Source organism: Enhydra lutris, unplaced genomic scaffold, assembly GCF_002288905.1.
Source record: "Enhydra lutris kenyoni isolate GAN:26980312 unplaced genomic scaffold, ASM228890v2 scaffoldscaffold9, whole genome shotgun sequence".
NCBI classification, from domain to species: domain Eukaryota; kingdom Metazoa; phylum Chordata; class Mammalia; order Carnivora; family Mustelidae; genus Enhydra; species Enhydra lutris.
Genome location: NW_019154093.1, coordinates 28,222,276 through 28,238,889, shown reverse-complemented (window position 1 = coordinate 28,238,889; position 16,614 = coordinate 28,222,276). Strand labels below are relative to the sequence as shown.

Genomic DNA, 16,614 nt, shown 5'->3' with positions numbered 1-16,614 from the left:
CCCATGAAATATAAGCAGAATTGCCCAAAGTGGCGCTCCAAGGGCAGCTTGGTTGGTGATGGTGCAAAATCACTAACTAGAGAAAGGCCACAATTCCCATGACTTCGAAAGTCACAGTAGACTATTACGAAGATTTTATTAATGGCCAGAAAGAGGTCACATTTTTTATTTAAATTCTGAAACAGGCATAACCAATTCTTATCCACAAAGATATGTCATAATGTTTGGGCAAAGATGGCTTATATCCATAGCAACAGAGCAAACTTTGAGCCAAATACTGGGGAAAGTATTTCCAGACTGACACAGATGTTCAATTTGCATACTAAGTCTCTGAAAACCTGTTGATGGACAGCTTCATGAACAATGCACTCTGCACAAAGAATTGGTTTACTGGATCATTGTACTTATTTAAAAAAAAAAAAAAGCCTCTGGATCGTGCCCTCTATGAGTTCTGGGTCTGCGAAGGGTGATTACACCATGAGGCAGGGTTGAAACAGGCTATATTTCAGCAATGGGCTTTTATTATGTCACAGAAAGGGAATGGATATTTAAGTTAAACGCTGTGTAAACACATGACACTTATTTCAATAGGACGATGCAAAAAACCTTCATAAGGCTGTGTCGTCTTCTCAGTGTCTCTAGCATACTGTTCTTACAGACCAATCAGATGTTCTTTCTTTTATAGGCACTGAGATTCCCTATACATAAAGAGCTCCTCAAAACCAGAGCCCACAGAGGTCTCGCTCATTGAATGCATCTCTGTGGCCTGGCACAAGAGCGAGGGCACAGAACATGAGCTTCAAAGCCAGCCAGACACCTATGCTTCCACTGACTTTGAAAGAGAATTTGAGGCAGCTAAGTATAAAATAGCCATATACTAAGAAATGGAAAAAATGGGGATTTGCATCCAGAGTGAGCTTTGGATCTGATCAGCTATCATTCAGTTGAACATTTGGAAGAGTTGGTATGGGAATGAGACCATAAACAGACAATGTGAGATTGGCTAACTGAACCTTGGTCTCCTTTTCCCTTGCGTTCCAATGGAATCCTTCCAAGGCTTGCTGATCTCCTGACCTCAGTTCTTATTAAGCACTGCCCTGGTCCTCATTCAAGCCCGCATGGCTTTCTGTTTGTGGACTAACCGACTAAAACCGGTCTCCCCACCTTCAGCCGTGTACCCTCAGGCCTTCTACTCAAGGCTGCTAGCCAGAGTCTGTCCACCTGAGACCTGAACATGAGCATGTACTCTTCCAACCTTGCACTGCTCCCCCTTGGTCTACCAGAGAAAGATCAGTTTCTTAGCATGTTCTCCAGGGACTTATGATGTGGTCCCTATCCAACTCTCTAACTTTCATTGTCAGTCATTCTTCTAAGAACAGTTTATGTCACAGCCTATGTGCCATAACCTCAAATATGCCTTATTATTTGTCACTCCTATATCTTTGTTCCTACACCAGTTCTCCTGCCTAGAGGAGTATATCTACCCTTCTTTGCCTGGTTGGTCTCTATTTACCTTTCAAGACTCAGCATAAATGCCTTATCCCCTGCAAAAAGTTTTTTTTTTTAGCTTTATGCCAACTCTGTGCTTTGTCCCTCTGGTAGAGTACTCAGCTCGTTTTTATGGGTCTTCCATCTTCCCTATGAGACAACCCCACGAATTCACCAAATTTTTATCAACTACCTTCTATGAACCAGCCACTGAGCTAGATGCAAAGAAATGTCAGATATGGCCCTTGACTTTAAGGAGCTCCTAGTTTTCTGGAAATGACAGATTAGTAAACCAATAAGAATAACAGAATATTCTAAATAGAGTTGTGTCTTGGGGTGCCTGGGTGGCTCAGTGGATTAAGCCACTGCCTTCAGCTCAGGTCATGATCCCAGGGTCCTGGGATTGAGCCCCACATTGGGCTCTCTGCTCAGCGGGGAGCCTGCTTCCCCCTCTCTCTCTGCCTGACTCTCTGCCTACTTGTGATCTCTCTCTCTCTGTCAAATAAATAAATAAAATCTTAAAAAAATAGAGTTGTGTCTTAAAGGACAAGTAAAATTATCCAAGTGGTAAAGAGCTTTCTGAGCAGGGAAAGAAACACATCCAAAGGCACAGAAGAGTAGAATAACATAAGTCATGGGGAAACTGCAGGTAGGGTAATCTAGACTGAGTGACAAGTACATGCGTGGGACTGGGGGGATGGACCATGAGAGTATGACATGCCCAGAAAACTATGTGAATGATATCCCCAAGGCTATGGAGAGCCACTAAAGGGTTTCAGCTGGTGAGTTAGTTGGTCCTTTTTACAAAGTAAAATATCACTTTCACTGCCATGAAAAAAAAAAAAGGATTTTTGTGTGAAAGATAGGTGACAAGATGGGTTAGTCATCATTGCCTGGACCAACATTTATTCCTTTGGCAAATGCATGCTGCCTATGCACCATATGTTAGGCTGTATGCTAAGACAAAGCTAAGTGTTCTGATTTAGGAGCCTGCAAATCTTCCAGATACTGGGTATATGGGTAACGTGACAAAATGGGCTGGTCAAGACTATAAAAACATTTAGACCATACTGAGAAAGTGTCAACTTACCAGTTTTCCAGTAACGCTCTGACCACCTTCATTCAGCCAGAACCCAGGGACCATGGCTGAGAAATAAGGGCCCCAGACACCCGGTACAAAAATTGGATCTTTGCTGATCTGAAAAGAAAGAGGCAAAGTAGATGAAAATAACTGATCCTCAGGGCTAGAAAGAAGCCTTAACCTCCTCCTATCTGATGTTTCTATGACCGTGAAATTCAACTTCCCATTAAATACCTTCTTTGATAAGAAAGTCATTCCTTCCAAAGGAGGGGCATGGTTTCATTTCTGGAAGCCTTCCTGATAAATTTATTTAGATGTCAGGGTAGCAAAAGAGATCATTTTGGAAAGAAACTGATGAGACACTTCCTTGTTGGCTCCCTCTCTGTGGCAGACTCATCGCAAAAATGGTCCCCAATCTCTACCCTTCGTGTATCCAACCCCTTTGCAAGGCTACTTGGCAGCTCCTCTCATTGATGGCAGAGTCTCCATCCCTCGAATCTGGGTCAGCCTTGTGACTTGTTTTGGCCAACAGAATGAGAAGGAAGTGACACTGCACCAGTTTTCCAGGCTTAGGCCTCAAGAGGACTGTATGCTTCTATTCTTCCTCTTGGTTCTCTACTTTTGCCAGAAGAGCTCAGAGTAGCTTGCTGGATGGAAGGACAAGCAAGTGATGTCTCCCATATAAGAGACAGCCCAAACAAGATCAGCAAATCATCCTAGTCAACCAGCACTAACAAGCCTAGATCACCAGAATCACCCAGTCAACTGGGAGACCTGTGAACAAAAATACATGACTTGTTTTACATCACTGAAGACTGCGTGTTTGTCACCTACCATTTCCATGGTGAGAGATAACTGATACATTCCCTTCCTTCACAAATACTAGTCACAACTAACAGTATGCTATCTCCCTTAATTGGGTGCTGGAGATACAGAGATGAATCAGACAGAGTTCCTGTCTTCAAGAAGCTACCTATCGAGAGGGGAGCTCTACAAGTAAGCAGACAAATAGGATACAGTGTGGTCCACAGGATGATAAAGAGAAAACACAGAATGTTATGGAGGGACAGAGCATGCAAGGCATGAATGGTCTCAGAGAACAGGACATAGACCAGGCATGCATGCTAGGTCAAGGGAATGGCTTGAACAAAGCCATGTAAGTGAGGGAGAGGTTCTCTTAGGATTCAAGACACTGTGTTCCACAGAAGTTCTTTCAGGTGTTAAGAGAATACACCAAGACATGAACCAGGACAAACAAGGATGGACCACATGTTCCCTCATCTGAAATGGTACATGCTTCTCATCCATCTAGCAGGGATGCGTATTTCTGGTTGTGGAGGGGTGTAGTTCAAGGGTGGGGAAGAGAAGGGAGTGAAGCATACTAGGTCTACTCCCACATGTCTTCTGGACAGGTAGCAAATCTATTCATTCATTTATCCTACAAAATATTTATTCAGTCCTTATTATATATCTGGTACTATGTCACATCCTGGGAATATTGAACTGAACTGAATATTCATGATTTCTGTCCTCATGAAATTTGTAGTCCAGCATTTTGACACAGGAACAAGCTTTCTTTAAATGTCTTCATGCACACTATTCCAGTTCTCTTTTTACTAAACTTGTGAGTCTTCAAATCAGTAGGATTTCCAACCCTCAGATATGAAGAAAGTGAGGGAAGGCAAGGGAACTACACAACACTGTCAACTTTAAATCTTGTAAAATAATATAATTTATAAAAAGGGACATTTAACCCCTAAAATAGGAAGAATGTCAGGGAAAAAAGAAAGGCTTTTACAAGAAAAGACAGTTTGGCTTACAATGCCATATTCATTCATTCTGTGGTTGGTTGAATAGGTATTTCCTAAATTCCCTCTGAGGTACAAGCCGGTGCCAGGCAATGGCAATGAATGTGAAACAAAGCAGCATGGTCCCTGTCCTCATGAACCATTTTGTCTTGAGATGGGATCAGATAAGAGTGGCCCATCCTTCAAGTTTGGCTGGGAATCTCCTAGGTTTAGCACTCAAGGTCTTATGCCCTAGAAAACCCTGCAGTCCTGGGCAAACAGGACAAATCTTTGGATACCCCAGATAGATATTAATCAGATCCTTACACAGATGTGTAATTATAAACTGTGATATATAAATGAATGAAAATCAAAAGGTACCATAAGGGCAAATAAGTGAGGTACCTAATTTAGTCTAGGGGGTCTCAGAAGACCTTTTTCAGGAGGCAATATCTGAATTGAGATGTAAACCACAGATAGCAGTCACTCAGTAGGTGTGAGGGTGTGTGTGTGAATATACGTATGATTGTGTATAAGTATGTATTTGTGTATGTGTATATGATACGGAGACTATTCTAGCCAGAAGGAGCACACGCTAAATGGTCTTTGTTTTTGTCACTTTGTCTTTGCCCATAAAAATTGATCACATGCCGGGCCTAGACACTATTCATCCCAGAGTGGCTTTGGGGTGGATAAGATAGCTAATATTCACAACCACTTAGGACCCAGTGTTTGAACAGGCAGATGGATAACCACCAAAGTCAAATCATCTCCTGTCAATGCCCTGTGCCCCTTCCCTTCCAGAACTCTTGGCCCCATTTGATAGATTAGTCTCAGAGAGCTTGTTGTGTAAGACCTCCACAGTCACACAGTAACCACCCAAGGCAGGATCTGAACCCAGGCAGCTGTTGCCCTCAAATCGTATGATGTTTTATTTTTAACTCATACACATAAATTGCTTTGGAAGGTCACGCATCACCCCCTACCTCCACCCCATCTCACAATTTCTTTAAGCTTGTTGCTGTCAGCCAGGGCAGAGCTGCACGGGAAGGTGAGGGTATGCTGCTCAGAAACGTCAGGTGAAGGCTCTGCTTGGCTCTGTCCAGGGAGAGGTTTTGAGCTGACTCCTGTTTGTGCTCACTCCTTTGCAATGGCACAAGCTTCTCATCAGACATCTGAGTAAAGCAAGGAAAACAACACACAAAAATATGTTTCCCAGAGCGTTTCCAATAGCCTCTAAACCCTGTGCTCTTGGAGAAAACAAGTAATAGTTTGTTTTGACAGAGGGGCAGGGGGAGCACATTTGTATATTGCTGTGTGTTTTAATTCTTTGCAATAAACCTAAACATTTAAAGATATTTTTGTGAAAGCTCTTTCTCATGACGATGGCTATCTTGGCCTGGAGGCTGTTCTGTTACCCAAAGAAGGGAGTTCATTTTACTCCACTGATAACAACTGTCTGTAGAGGACGTTGATTTCCTAGTCACAGCGGTGTTATTGGCAACAACAAGAGTCAAGATTGACTGGGTACTTACTAAAGGCCTCCTTCCAAGCATATTATAGGAATTAAACCATGTAACCCTCATAAAATCCCTGAGGGAAGATTTCATCATGATTTCTATTGAATAGATGTGTAAACTAAAGCAGAGAGAGTTTAACTCCATGTCCAAGTTTATAAAAATGCAAAGCAGCCAGGCACCACACTCTGCAGGTTCTAAATTTGTCTCTGCCAAAGTATGGTCTTATATTTAGGCTACCATTGCTTCTTTGAATCCTTCTTAGGCTCCCAAGGGCAGAAAGCAAGGGCCATCACATAGCCAACACAGACTCATCCAAATGGAACAAACCTTTTGGCCTTGACGACAAGTCAGGGAATCTGCATTTCTAAAAAGTTTTTGAAAAATTTTCCCCAACAGGCTTATGAAGGACGGAGGAGGGAGTGTGGGTTGAGTCTAAGACCTATCTTGATTCTATTCCAGCCTGCTGTATTCTAGCCAGGTGATCTCACACAACCTCATCTTTCTGGGCCTCAGTTCCCTCAGTTCAAAAAAGGGAGGATCGATACAAACGTTGGAGGACTTTGGTGAAGACAGAATAAGCCATCAACTACAAACAGCTAATTATACGTTTAACACCAATACACATTGGTTCTCCTTGAAATGAAGCTTATGATGGAACAGTCAGGGGACAGAGTTGAATGACCACAGTCAAAAGTAATTATGACCTGGTAAGAAGGTCTCTAGATTTGCCTGTGGTCTGATTTAGTGAATATTCTTAACAATGAAGTAGACATGATTCAGAAGTAAAGCTTATCACATTTTCAGATGATACAAATGTGGGAGGATATTATGCTCCACATAATGGAGTACATCCAAATCAAGATTCAAATTCAACACTACTTCTAAGAGCTAGAACATTAAGCAAAATACAAGAAACTAGTTAACATTTGTTGAATTGTATGGTTAAACCTTCATACTTAAAAGGTACTAGAATATTCTCTTCCATAATACTCTTTCTCATGGGTGGTGGCACACGATTATTCAATTTGGTAGGGCTTGAAGCACCATGTAGACTTTTGCTATATTCTTTAATTATGTGTGATATAAATAAAATTATAGAAACCTGCAATAAAACAAAACATTTGGTTGCTCACTATATGCCAGGCACTGAGATCAGAATCAAGCCTATAAAAATGATGAAGTAAAATAATAATAACAATGATAATTACTAATAATGAAGGCATGGCCCGTTTCCTCAAAGAGCTCCTTGTCTAACTAGGGGTCTGACAAGCGTGGTAGAAACCCAAGATGTGGGCACTTTCCAGAGGTGGTCAAGTGCGAGCTGTGTGAGCTAGGCCCTGAAGGAGAAGTAAGTGTTTCCTCAAGTCAAGAAGGAAGGCAGCCCGGGTGGAAACAACTGTTTCCAGGCTGGGCTCACACTCATGAAGCTCACACTCATTTTGGTTTTCATGAGAACATATAGTTCTGAATTCTATTTTGACGTAAAGGTCATAAGGTTGAAGGATAGGTATATTTTTGTACCAATACACCCTACTGCTGGTCAAAAATTCAATTTTTAAAAAAAAACCACGGTTTTTGAAAAGGTAAAGAGTCTCAGTGAAGCCACCCTCTAAGTCAGGCAATGACAGTAAGAAATAATGGTACAGAAATAAGGGTAATAAGAAATAATAAAAGAGTAGTTGCTAGCAATTACTGCAGGCTTACAACACGCCAAATACTCTCTTGGGCTCTTTACAGACATTCTAGCATTTAATACTCATGACAACCCAGTGAGGTAAGTCCTATCATTATACTGACCCTCAAACGAGGAAATCTAATGGAGGAGGTCAGATGGCTAGTGTAGAAAACAGGACTAACTTCAGATCCAAACAAGATCCAGGCTAGGAACTTATTTCCCTCTGCAGATTCTACTTTCCTCATCTATAATATAAACAGATTGGACAAGAATGTTTAATATCATCTTTGTCTTTGAGATTATCTAAGATTCCATGAAGCTGAGTCATTCCTCTCCAACTGGCCAATCAGAATTCTCTGGCGGGCTATTTCAACACACACTCTGCCCCGTGGCTCCAGGGATCCCACCCAGTGGCCTCTTGGGGCTTCTCTAAGTATCAACTTTGCCCGGCTACCCTCGTGACCTTGTCCAGGACTACCAGGGGCCTTTCTTGATGACTGACACCATGTATCTAATATATTTAATGGCTACTACCCATAATATCTGACATTCACTGAGCAAATACTCAGCAAATATTTCTTGGATACACATGGAGTTCAAACTATGGCTTCAAATATGAAGAGATATAGAAAGATGGGCATCAGAGGCATGTATCCTCCCAAGGTTTGCAAGCTAGTAGAAGTTAAGGTACACAATGGGCTGGGGGGAACTCAGGTATAAAGTGATTTCTAAGTTTATATTTGTATTGAAACATGCAATTACCCTAGATAGTACGTGGAGTCCAACAAGCATAGCCCATGTAATAGCTGAAGACAAAGGCATGAGGAGGGTAGGCCAACTACCCAGGATCACAAGGATGAGAGACGGTCAAGCAGGGATTAGAAGCCTCTCTCCGTTTGTCCCTGCCTCTTCATGTCTGTGCCCAGGCTGGCTCCATGAGTGGATGCCACTGGCTACATTTCATCGAAGGCTATGCTCTTGTCAGCTGAGCTTCCCTGCAGTGCCTGCTCACACCTCTTGCTGGGAGAGATGACTGGGCTCTGAGCAGGGAGCCACTCCAGCAATTTCCATTCTGCCTTGCCCCCACCCCATCACCCCGAGGTTGGTCTAAACCTCTGGCAGGGGCGGCAGGCAGGCTCCAGGCGCCAGTGGTCCTGGGAGGGAATAGGAGGTTTTGTTTTGAGTGCCTCCAGCCAGGTTGGGAATTTCAGAGGGTAGCCGCAGGCATGTGTGGGACTGAGTATTTCCGTGGTGGCTCATCTCTCCCTCCAAATGGACTGTGCTATCGTCTTACTAGAAAAAACCCATTTATACACATTCCAGCCAACTCCCAACTCACTACACAGTACAAAAAAGAGCACAGAGAATGTGGTTTTTGAATGGGGCTCTTAGCCTTGACCTCGAGTTCTGTACTTCTCAGATGAAATTGTAATGAGTTGTTTGCCTCTCCTACAAAATAGTGAAGAGATACCTCTTATCTCAAAGACAGTGAACGTGACTTAGTAATGTGAGCACAGACCTTGGAGTTAGAAAAACCTGAGTTTCAAATCTGGCCAGGCTGTTTATTAGCCATGTGCCTTTGAATTTGTCTGAGACTCGGTTTCCTCATCTATAAATGGGATAATCTCACCTCCCACAGAGTTCTATGTGAGTCATAAGTGGTATAATGTGTATAAAAATCTTAGGACATAATATGCTCTCAAGAAATGTGAAATAACAGATGGTTTAACTCTATTCCCTTTTGGGACAGTGGAAGGATCTGGAGTCCCAAGTGCTGGGTTCAGGTCCAGGCTCTACCCCTTCTTAGTTCTGTCCCTTTGGGAGGCTTTCCTTCCTCTTCCCTCCCAGACTCACTCATCCATGATTGTCATTCACCACATCTCATGGGGTCAGACCATCCACTCTCATGGATGCAATGACAATTTTTATGCTGTTGAGTCCCAAACTGTTCTCCCAAACTCGGGCTTTGCTGTTGAGTTCCATATTGGACACCTGACCTGGATGTCTAATCAATGTGTCTGAAACAGAACCCTCTATCCTTCCTCCCAGGGATGCTCTTATGCTGGGGTCCCTGTCTTCCCATCTACCCAACCACTAGGATACCATTCTTTTTTTTTTTTTTTTTAAGATTTTTAATTTATTTTTTTGACAGACAGAGATCTCAAGTAGGCAGAGAGGCAGGCAGAGAGGGGGTGGGGGAAGCAGGCTCCCTGCTGAGCAGAGAGCCTGATGTGGGTCTGGTTCCCATGACCCTGGGATCACAACCTGAGCCGAAGGCAGAGGCTTTAACCCGTGGAGCCACCCAGGCGCCCCTAAGATACCATTCTTAACCTTAACGATGTAGTCATCTTTCTCCTCTGCCTCACATTAGGCCTTATATACTGTCAACTCTATTTTTTAAACAAAGCTTGTTTCTCCCCATTGCTACATTACTCTAGTTCTTTATCATCTCTTGCTTGGATTAGTGCAGTAGTAATTAAGCTGGTTTTTCTGTCTCAAATACTGCCCTTCTCCTGCACCCCCAAAAACCCTGCTCAGAGAATTCAACCTCCTTACCTCCAATACAATGATCCTTCTAACACACAAACCTAATTATAATTGTATCACTCCCTTACATGCTTTAGGAGTTCTCCATGGCGTGAGACCTTTCTGACCTGGCTTTTATCTATATGTCTTACCTTATAACACATGGTACCATTTCTTCACAGTCCCGTCATTTTTACTCCAACCAGCCCATCACAGCCTAGAAATTCCCCCAACTGTGCCATTTTCTTTCTCATCTCTATGTCTTGATAAATGCTCCTCTTTCTGTCTAAAAGGCATTCCTTCTGACCTTCCCCTGACTAACTCTTCCAAGTCCTTTTATAGGATTTAGCTCAATATTATCTGCTCTGGGAAGCCTCTCTAAACCCTGACTGGCTGAGTTCTTTCTTCTTACATCTTCCTTTACCCTCTGTACTTCTATACTGTCGGCTGTCACAACGTATGTTATATGTGTTCATATACATACCTGTATCTATAAATTGCATATAACGTGTATTTAGTATAGAAGATGCATATAAAATGCTTTATAAACTAAATCACCACTGCAGCACACGGCTGAAGTTATCAACAATGTCACCGATATTCGGAGCAACAATAGCACAGGACACATGTTCAATCACCCGTAAGTAGCACATAGTTCATAAAGCTCAGGCTTGCCAAATTTTCTTGTTCTCTGTTTGGAGGTTTCTGAAAGGTTAAGAGTCCTCTATAGAGAGTATGCTCTTTCTAGAAATCCAATCCCCTTATTTCAGCTTAAGCAAAACAGGAACCCGTGAAACCTGTCCACAGGTATCTCCTGGGGCTGAGCAGTTCAAGCAGGCAGGCAGGGAGGGCACTGAACGGGTTTGTCACCCAACCAAACAGTCCCCAAATTTGGAATGGAGGGAGGCAGCCAAATGCTGCTCGCAACGTCCCGAGTTATTTGCCAACTATTTTGGGCTCGCTAAACCCCAAATTCCTTATTCTTCATCATTTTGAAATCTGCATGTGATCACAATAGGAACTTAATCCATATGCTTCTCATTCGCATAGACTTAAAACACACCCAAAGTTGCTTTGCAAGAGACAGAGGAGCCAAGAAAACTTTGAGGGCTGCCTAAGATCTCCCCCAATTTTCTCTCCCTTGCAGATAAGAAGCCACCCTTGGCCTCCTCTATACAGATGCCTGACTGGCTCCAGGGAGCTCAAGTAGAAAAAGACCTGTTTGAAAACTCCAAGAGCTGTGGAACCCCAAAGATATAAAAATCATAGCTTGCATCTTTTTCACGGCCTAAACAATCTGTGGTGGGTAGACAGTTCCTGGTCTCTTTGGTGGATCCCATGAGTCAAGGAGGAGGGGCTAGTGGCGTGGGTAGGGGAAGGGGAAGCAGCGAGTAAGAGGAGAGAGGGCACCCTTTCTGTGTGCTGGTCACCAGATGGACTCTTAGCTCTGTTTCAATGTCACATAGTGACCTGGACTCTTGGTGTCAGAACTGTGTCTTCTATTTCTACCACAACCCCAGGAATGAGCAGAGGACTAATTGAATGCTTCTCAAATATGACCCAACCAATGTCCTTTGATTCTGAGCCAGCTGTTAGGGAAAGCAGCTCTCCCTTATACACTTCAGTTAAAAAGATGCCTCCGGCGGCCTTAGAGACTAGGCTGATAAGCAGGTGCAGGCAAGGATGACACAGCCTTTTCCCTGTAACAAGCGCATGGCACCCAACCCACAGCACCTCTCCCAGATAGCCCCTGATTTCTGACTGCTGAATTGCGGACACTTTCTCCTCCTGCTTGGCTCCTGACTGGCTTCTGAGTTGCCCTTGTTATGATTTTTTGCTTTGATACCAGTGTCTAGTCTCAGATATTGTCTCACAAATCTGACCACAGATTGAGAGACTGGTCTGACTCTCCATGTTTAGTCCTAAATTGTTGTATGTCATTGGTCCTCGGGGTGTTCATCTGAAAAATGGGGCAGATAGGACCTTTTTATAGACTTGTAAAGATTAAATGTGGCATAGTCTATTATAGGCCTTGGTACAGTGCCTGGTACATTCAGTGACCCAGGGAAATGGAGCCTGTCCTAATATCATCACCCTTACACTGGCCAACCTGCACTTCTTATTTATGGAGCAGATTACAGGGAGGCATTTAATTTTCAAAAGTAAGATCTGACACCATCTTGACTAGAATTCCGAAGTAGGTACAGGGTTTGTATTGGCTCTGGAGAAGAGCGAGACAGGAATCAACAGGATCATTCAAATGAATTAATTTCTATTTGGAAGATCTATGAGTGGGAACAAATACAACTGAGACATACCCTGTTAACAGAGTATGGGATAAAGGCAAAGAGAACCTTGGTCGAATTATATTGGGCCCTCATTTGAAAAAAGTCAGAACTGCCGGGCATACTCATCAATCACTGCCTTCCCAAAAGAACCTCCTCCTCTCTTCTCAGGTTTAGCTCGGGGGATCTGGGACATGTCCATACAAGTCTGGACCTGAAGGATCCCGATCTTCAGAGCTCTCTCTGCACTTCTGGCCTAAAACATGACAAGAAGGCTAAAGGGGCCAGGCAAAGAGAACTAAAAACTCTGCAGACACACCTGTGTCATTCCCCAGTGAAGGACTGTGAAAGTACCAGAAACTGGTACTTATCGAGTGGTAATTAGGGTGAAGGACTTCATCCCTCCCATCTTCTCTATGACAAAGCAGGTTGCAAGAGCATTAAGAAATCATGATGGTTAGATGGGAGGAGGTCAGGAGAAAGATGGAGAGAGAAGGTGGGAAGCTCATGTACTTTGGTTACCTAAGAGGTCACCAGGGACAGCACATAAGGGGCACATGGGCCAGAATGTCCATGTCAGACAGCGAGCCGGCCCCCTTCCTGCTGTCACTGGGCCAGGCCTCAGAATCTGTCCCGGATTCGCAGAGCGCCTGGGTGGAGCTTCTGTAGTCCTCACACGGGGCACTGTTACCTCCATTCCCCCCACCTGAGATGCTGAGCAAGCCCATGTCCCCAGTTTCAATGGGAACTGAGTTTCAAAGACATTAGGAGAATTCCCAGGCTCACCAAGAGGGCGGAATCAGCTCTTAGACACATATCTGACTCAAGAGTCCACAGGCTTCCTGAGACTTTTTTTTTTTTTTTTTTTTTTAAGCGAAAAAAAGGCTATAAACAGGCGAGGCAAGGACAGAGTAGATAGCACCATCTTCAACATCTAGTCTGGGGCCAGCCCAGTGCCCCTTGTACCCTGAGGGGAAGATGTCCCCTGAAAAGTCAATGGACATGACAGGATTTTCCTATGTCAAGAGGGAGAGAGAGAAAGAGAGAGAGAAGGAAAAAAAAAATCACACATTCCAGGGGTATCTTTTCCCTCTTCTCCATATTCAACAGCAGTTCCTTGAGAACGCTAAGTGACTCTCATGTTAAAGAAAAAAAAAAAAAAAAAGGAAAGATTTAAAAATTGCTTCCCTATTTGAACGAGTCCCTGTGAAAAAGAAACGGTCCACAGAGGTATGGAGACTAAAGGAAGAAAGGGCACTGAGAGGAAAAGCGGATCCTGGAGGGTTTGCCCTCAGCTTATAGTCTATAAAAGACCATGCTAATAAGTAAGATATGTAAACACTGCGGAACAATCAGAAACAAATGAAAGGAGGGCCTGAGAGGAACAGTGTTTGGCTGTGGCCCAGGGCCAGGAGGCAGCTTTTGTTATGAATAGATCATCTGCCTATGAAACAGACCTGATTTTAACCCTTGGCGGAGGCGACCCAGTGTGTAAGAATGTATCGGGCCCATCTGGACTTCCTTAGAGAAAAGGGGGAAGAAAAAAGGGGAAAAAACAGCTATCTGTGAAATGCTATGACATGATGTAGGGCAGGGTTATGGTTCTGTGAGCGTGGTTTAAACAGTTTCTGTGTTATTAATCAGTAACACATGGAGCTCACAAAATAACAAATGACAATTATAATGGCTTTTTTTTTTTTTTTTTAAGGCATTACAGGTGAATGGATGGGAGCGGGGTGTGGAAGGGAGGGAAGGCAGCTAACATAGGCCAAGCACCTACTAAGTGCTGTTTTATACACATCCTCATGCATAATCTCCATGACAATCCAGCCATTTCCTTCAGTTTACAGATGAAGAAACGGTGACTCACCACAGTTCAAAGACACGTTTATGGTCATATAAGTGCCAAGTGGCAGAAGCGATCTGAGTCAGTCTGATTCTGAAGGCCATGCTCTTATTATACCCAGCTACTTGAAGAACCACAGACGTCAGATGAAAGGAAGCGGCCAGTGGAACCAGCCCTTCCCCTTCCCGGACATTTGAGCTGTTGCTGTGGGTTGACAGAGAAGGCACAGGGCAGTGCCTAAAGGTACTCTGAACCAGCAAAACAAACCTGGTTTCTGGAGATCTGTGTGCTTCCTACTGTCCTGCCTTCCCCTCTCTCTCTCCCTCACCACGCAGCCATCAGAGGCAAGATTAAATGAAACTGGCCACCAATGCCAGCCTGGCTTCCAGGATGTGCGAATTCTGGCAGAACTCTCTGTGTGCTGATACCCGGTGTGCGTGGTGTAGACCGATTTGCCACTGGCCTCGCAATTTGAGAATCTGGCTCTCACCTGAGGGACAGATGCCAGAGCGAGGAGTAAGAGCTATTTTCCACTTCACTGGCCTGTGCTCTTAGGGTGGTGACTGAGCACTGAGCTGTGGGGAGGCAACATCCTTGCACACCTGCCTCTGGGGTATACAGAGGAGGTATGGGGGTTGGGGGGGGTCAGGGAGGCCTGGGGGCCAGTGACATTATTTCCTCCAGACTGACTAGTGCTGTGGAGAGAGAGAGTTGTAGTTCAGCCTGGTCAGGAATCACAGCTCCACGAATCTAACTCTGAGACCCTGACAGATGCCAGTTTCCTCCAGTGTAAAAGGCACAGGAGAACATTCACCTTCCAAGATGTTCGGAAAGAACAGAGCCAAGGTAGAGAAAGCCCGGACGTGCCGCCTGTCCACAGTAAATAGTCAATAAGTAAGAGCTGATAATTTAACTCTCTGTACTCTCCTTTTTTAAAGCCAGGAAATGTTTAATCTCTATTTTTCTGAGTTCAGGGTACAGACTGGGTAAGGTGCAAACAACTGCAGTGCCCATAAAGGGTGGGAATAGCTGGAGATAGAGATCTGGCTCTCATTTTTCATGCCAGACCAAGAGGATTGTTTGGATCTCAGTTTGGGTTCCTAGTGGGTTCATGGTGAAAAAAGTCATCTAACGTTTACACTTGAGGTATTTCTGTTCATTGAGGCTCTGTACTCACCTGTCAAGAGTTTACATAAAAGCTGCCTTCTCGGGGCAGGCGGGGCTATTAGCTGAGATCATGCAGGCCAAGCTCCTGGTGTGGTTTCCCCACATACAGTAGGTGCCTAATATGGGTAAAGGGGGGGGGTGGTGCTCATGAAACATCTGCTGAGAATCAAGACTCTCCAGAATAGAGACACTTCATGCATTTCTTCAGCAAACATTTAACTGAGCACCTACTATGGGGGTCAGGTTCTGGGGAAACAGAGACGAAAAGATACTGTCCTTGTCCTAGTTTTCAATGTAGTTAGGGTGTGTGACAGTTACTCTACAAATGACAAGGTACTCTGATAAGCACCTCAAAAAAGGTCCAAGTCTGTAGTACAACAATGGCTTGAAGAGAGTGCTATGGTTTCACTGGAATGTAGCATTTATAGTAATAATTACAAAAATCTCACAAATGTCAAGTTTCCATATACTGTGAGTAAACCTCTGTTAGTGGCTTTCCATGCACTCTCTCATTTAATAGTTAGTACAGGCCTGTGAAGACAGGTATTGGTATCCCCATTTCACAGACGCAGGAACTGAGGCTTACAGGGGTCATATAACTTGCTCAAGATAAGGCTTCCATGGAGCAGGAGATTAAAAAAAAAAAAATCAAGCCTATGAGCTGGAGGACGGGCACCGGACAGATCACGAAGGTTCTTTCATGATAGGCTGAGTAGTTGGAACTGTTCTCTTGAAGGCAATGGGGAAATAATCCCAATTAGTGTTTTGGTTACTTTGTAGCTCGAAGTCTACACACCCACCGCCGTCCCCTGTCAAGTACGTATTCAGGATTACCAGAGGCTGGATTTGCACAGTGGTTCATTTTACTTTGTTCTGATTCACAACTGAACACGTAATGAATGATAATCACCCGTTATGTTGCCCAAAAGTTTGTGGTCACAGGCTACGTAAGTGTTTCACACAGAGCTGGGCCTTCCCTGGCCCTCTGGAGCCTCCGAGCTCCAGATCAGCTTCGTGGTGTGGATGTCTGTGTGGTTTCTTCTGTTTTGCTAAGTCAACAGTTCCAAGAAGGGGAAAAGAGGCTTTGCCTCAAAATCTGTTTCTCTAAAAGTCCTTCAGTGCCTCGCCTCATTCCATCCATCTCTTCTTTCCCAATTCACCCTCTCCACAGCCTTCAACTCTCCATACTTTAAAGGGCTCCAAACTGCTACCTTGACCTTGGACTTTTAAACCACCTGA

At 43.9% G+C, this 16,614-nt stretch overlaps 1 protein-coding gene across 2 annotated transcripts in view; it reads right to left on the bottom strand.

Moving 5' to 3' along the window:
• The window catches only part of LOC111143154 (FGGY carbohydrate kinase domain containing), a 401,671-nt gene that overhangs the window by 127,374 nt on the left and 257,683 nt on the right, over positions 1-16,614 (bottom strand). For both annotated transcript variants that reach the window (XM_022496662.1, XM_022496661.1), the window contains exon 9: positions 2,579-2,686. In XM_022496662.1, the coding sequence (XP_022352370.1) occupies positions 2,579-2,686 (108 nt within the window). The remainder of the gene's footprint in view (positions 1-2,578; positions 2,687-16,614) is intronic.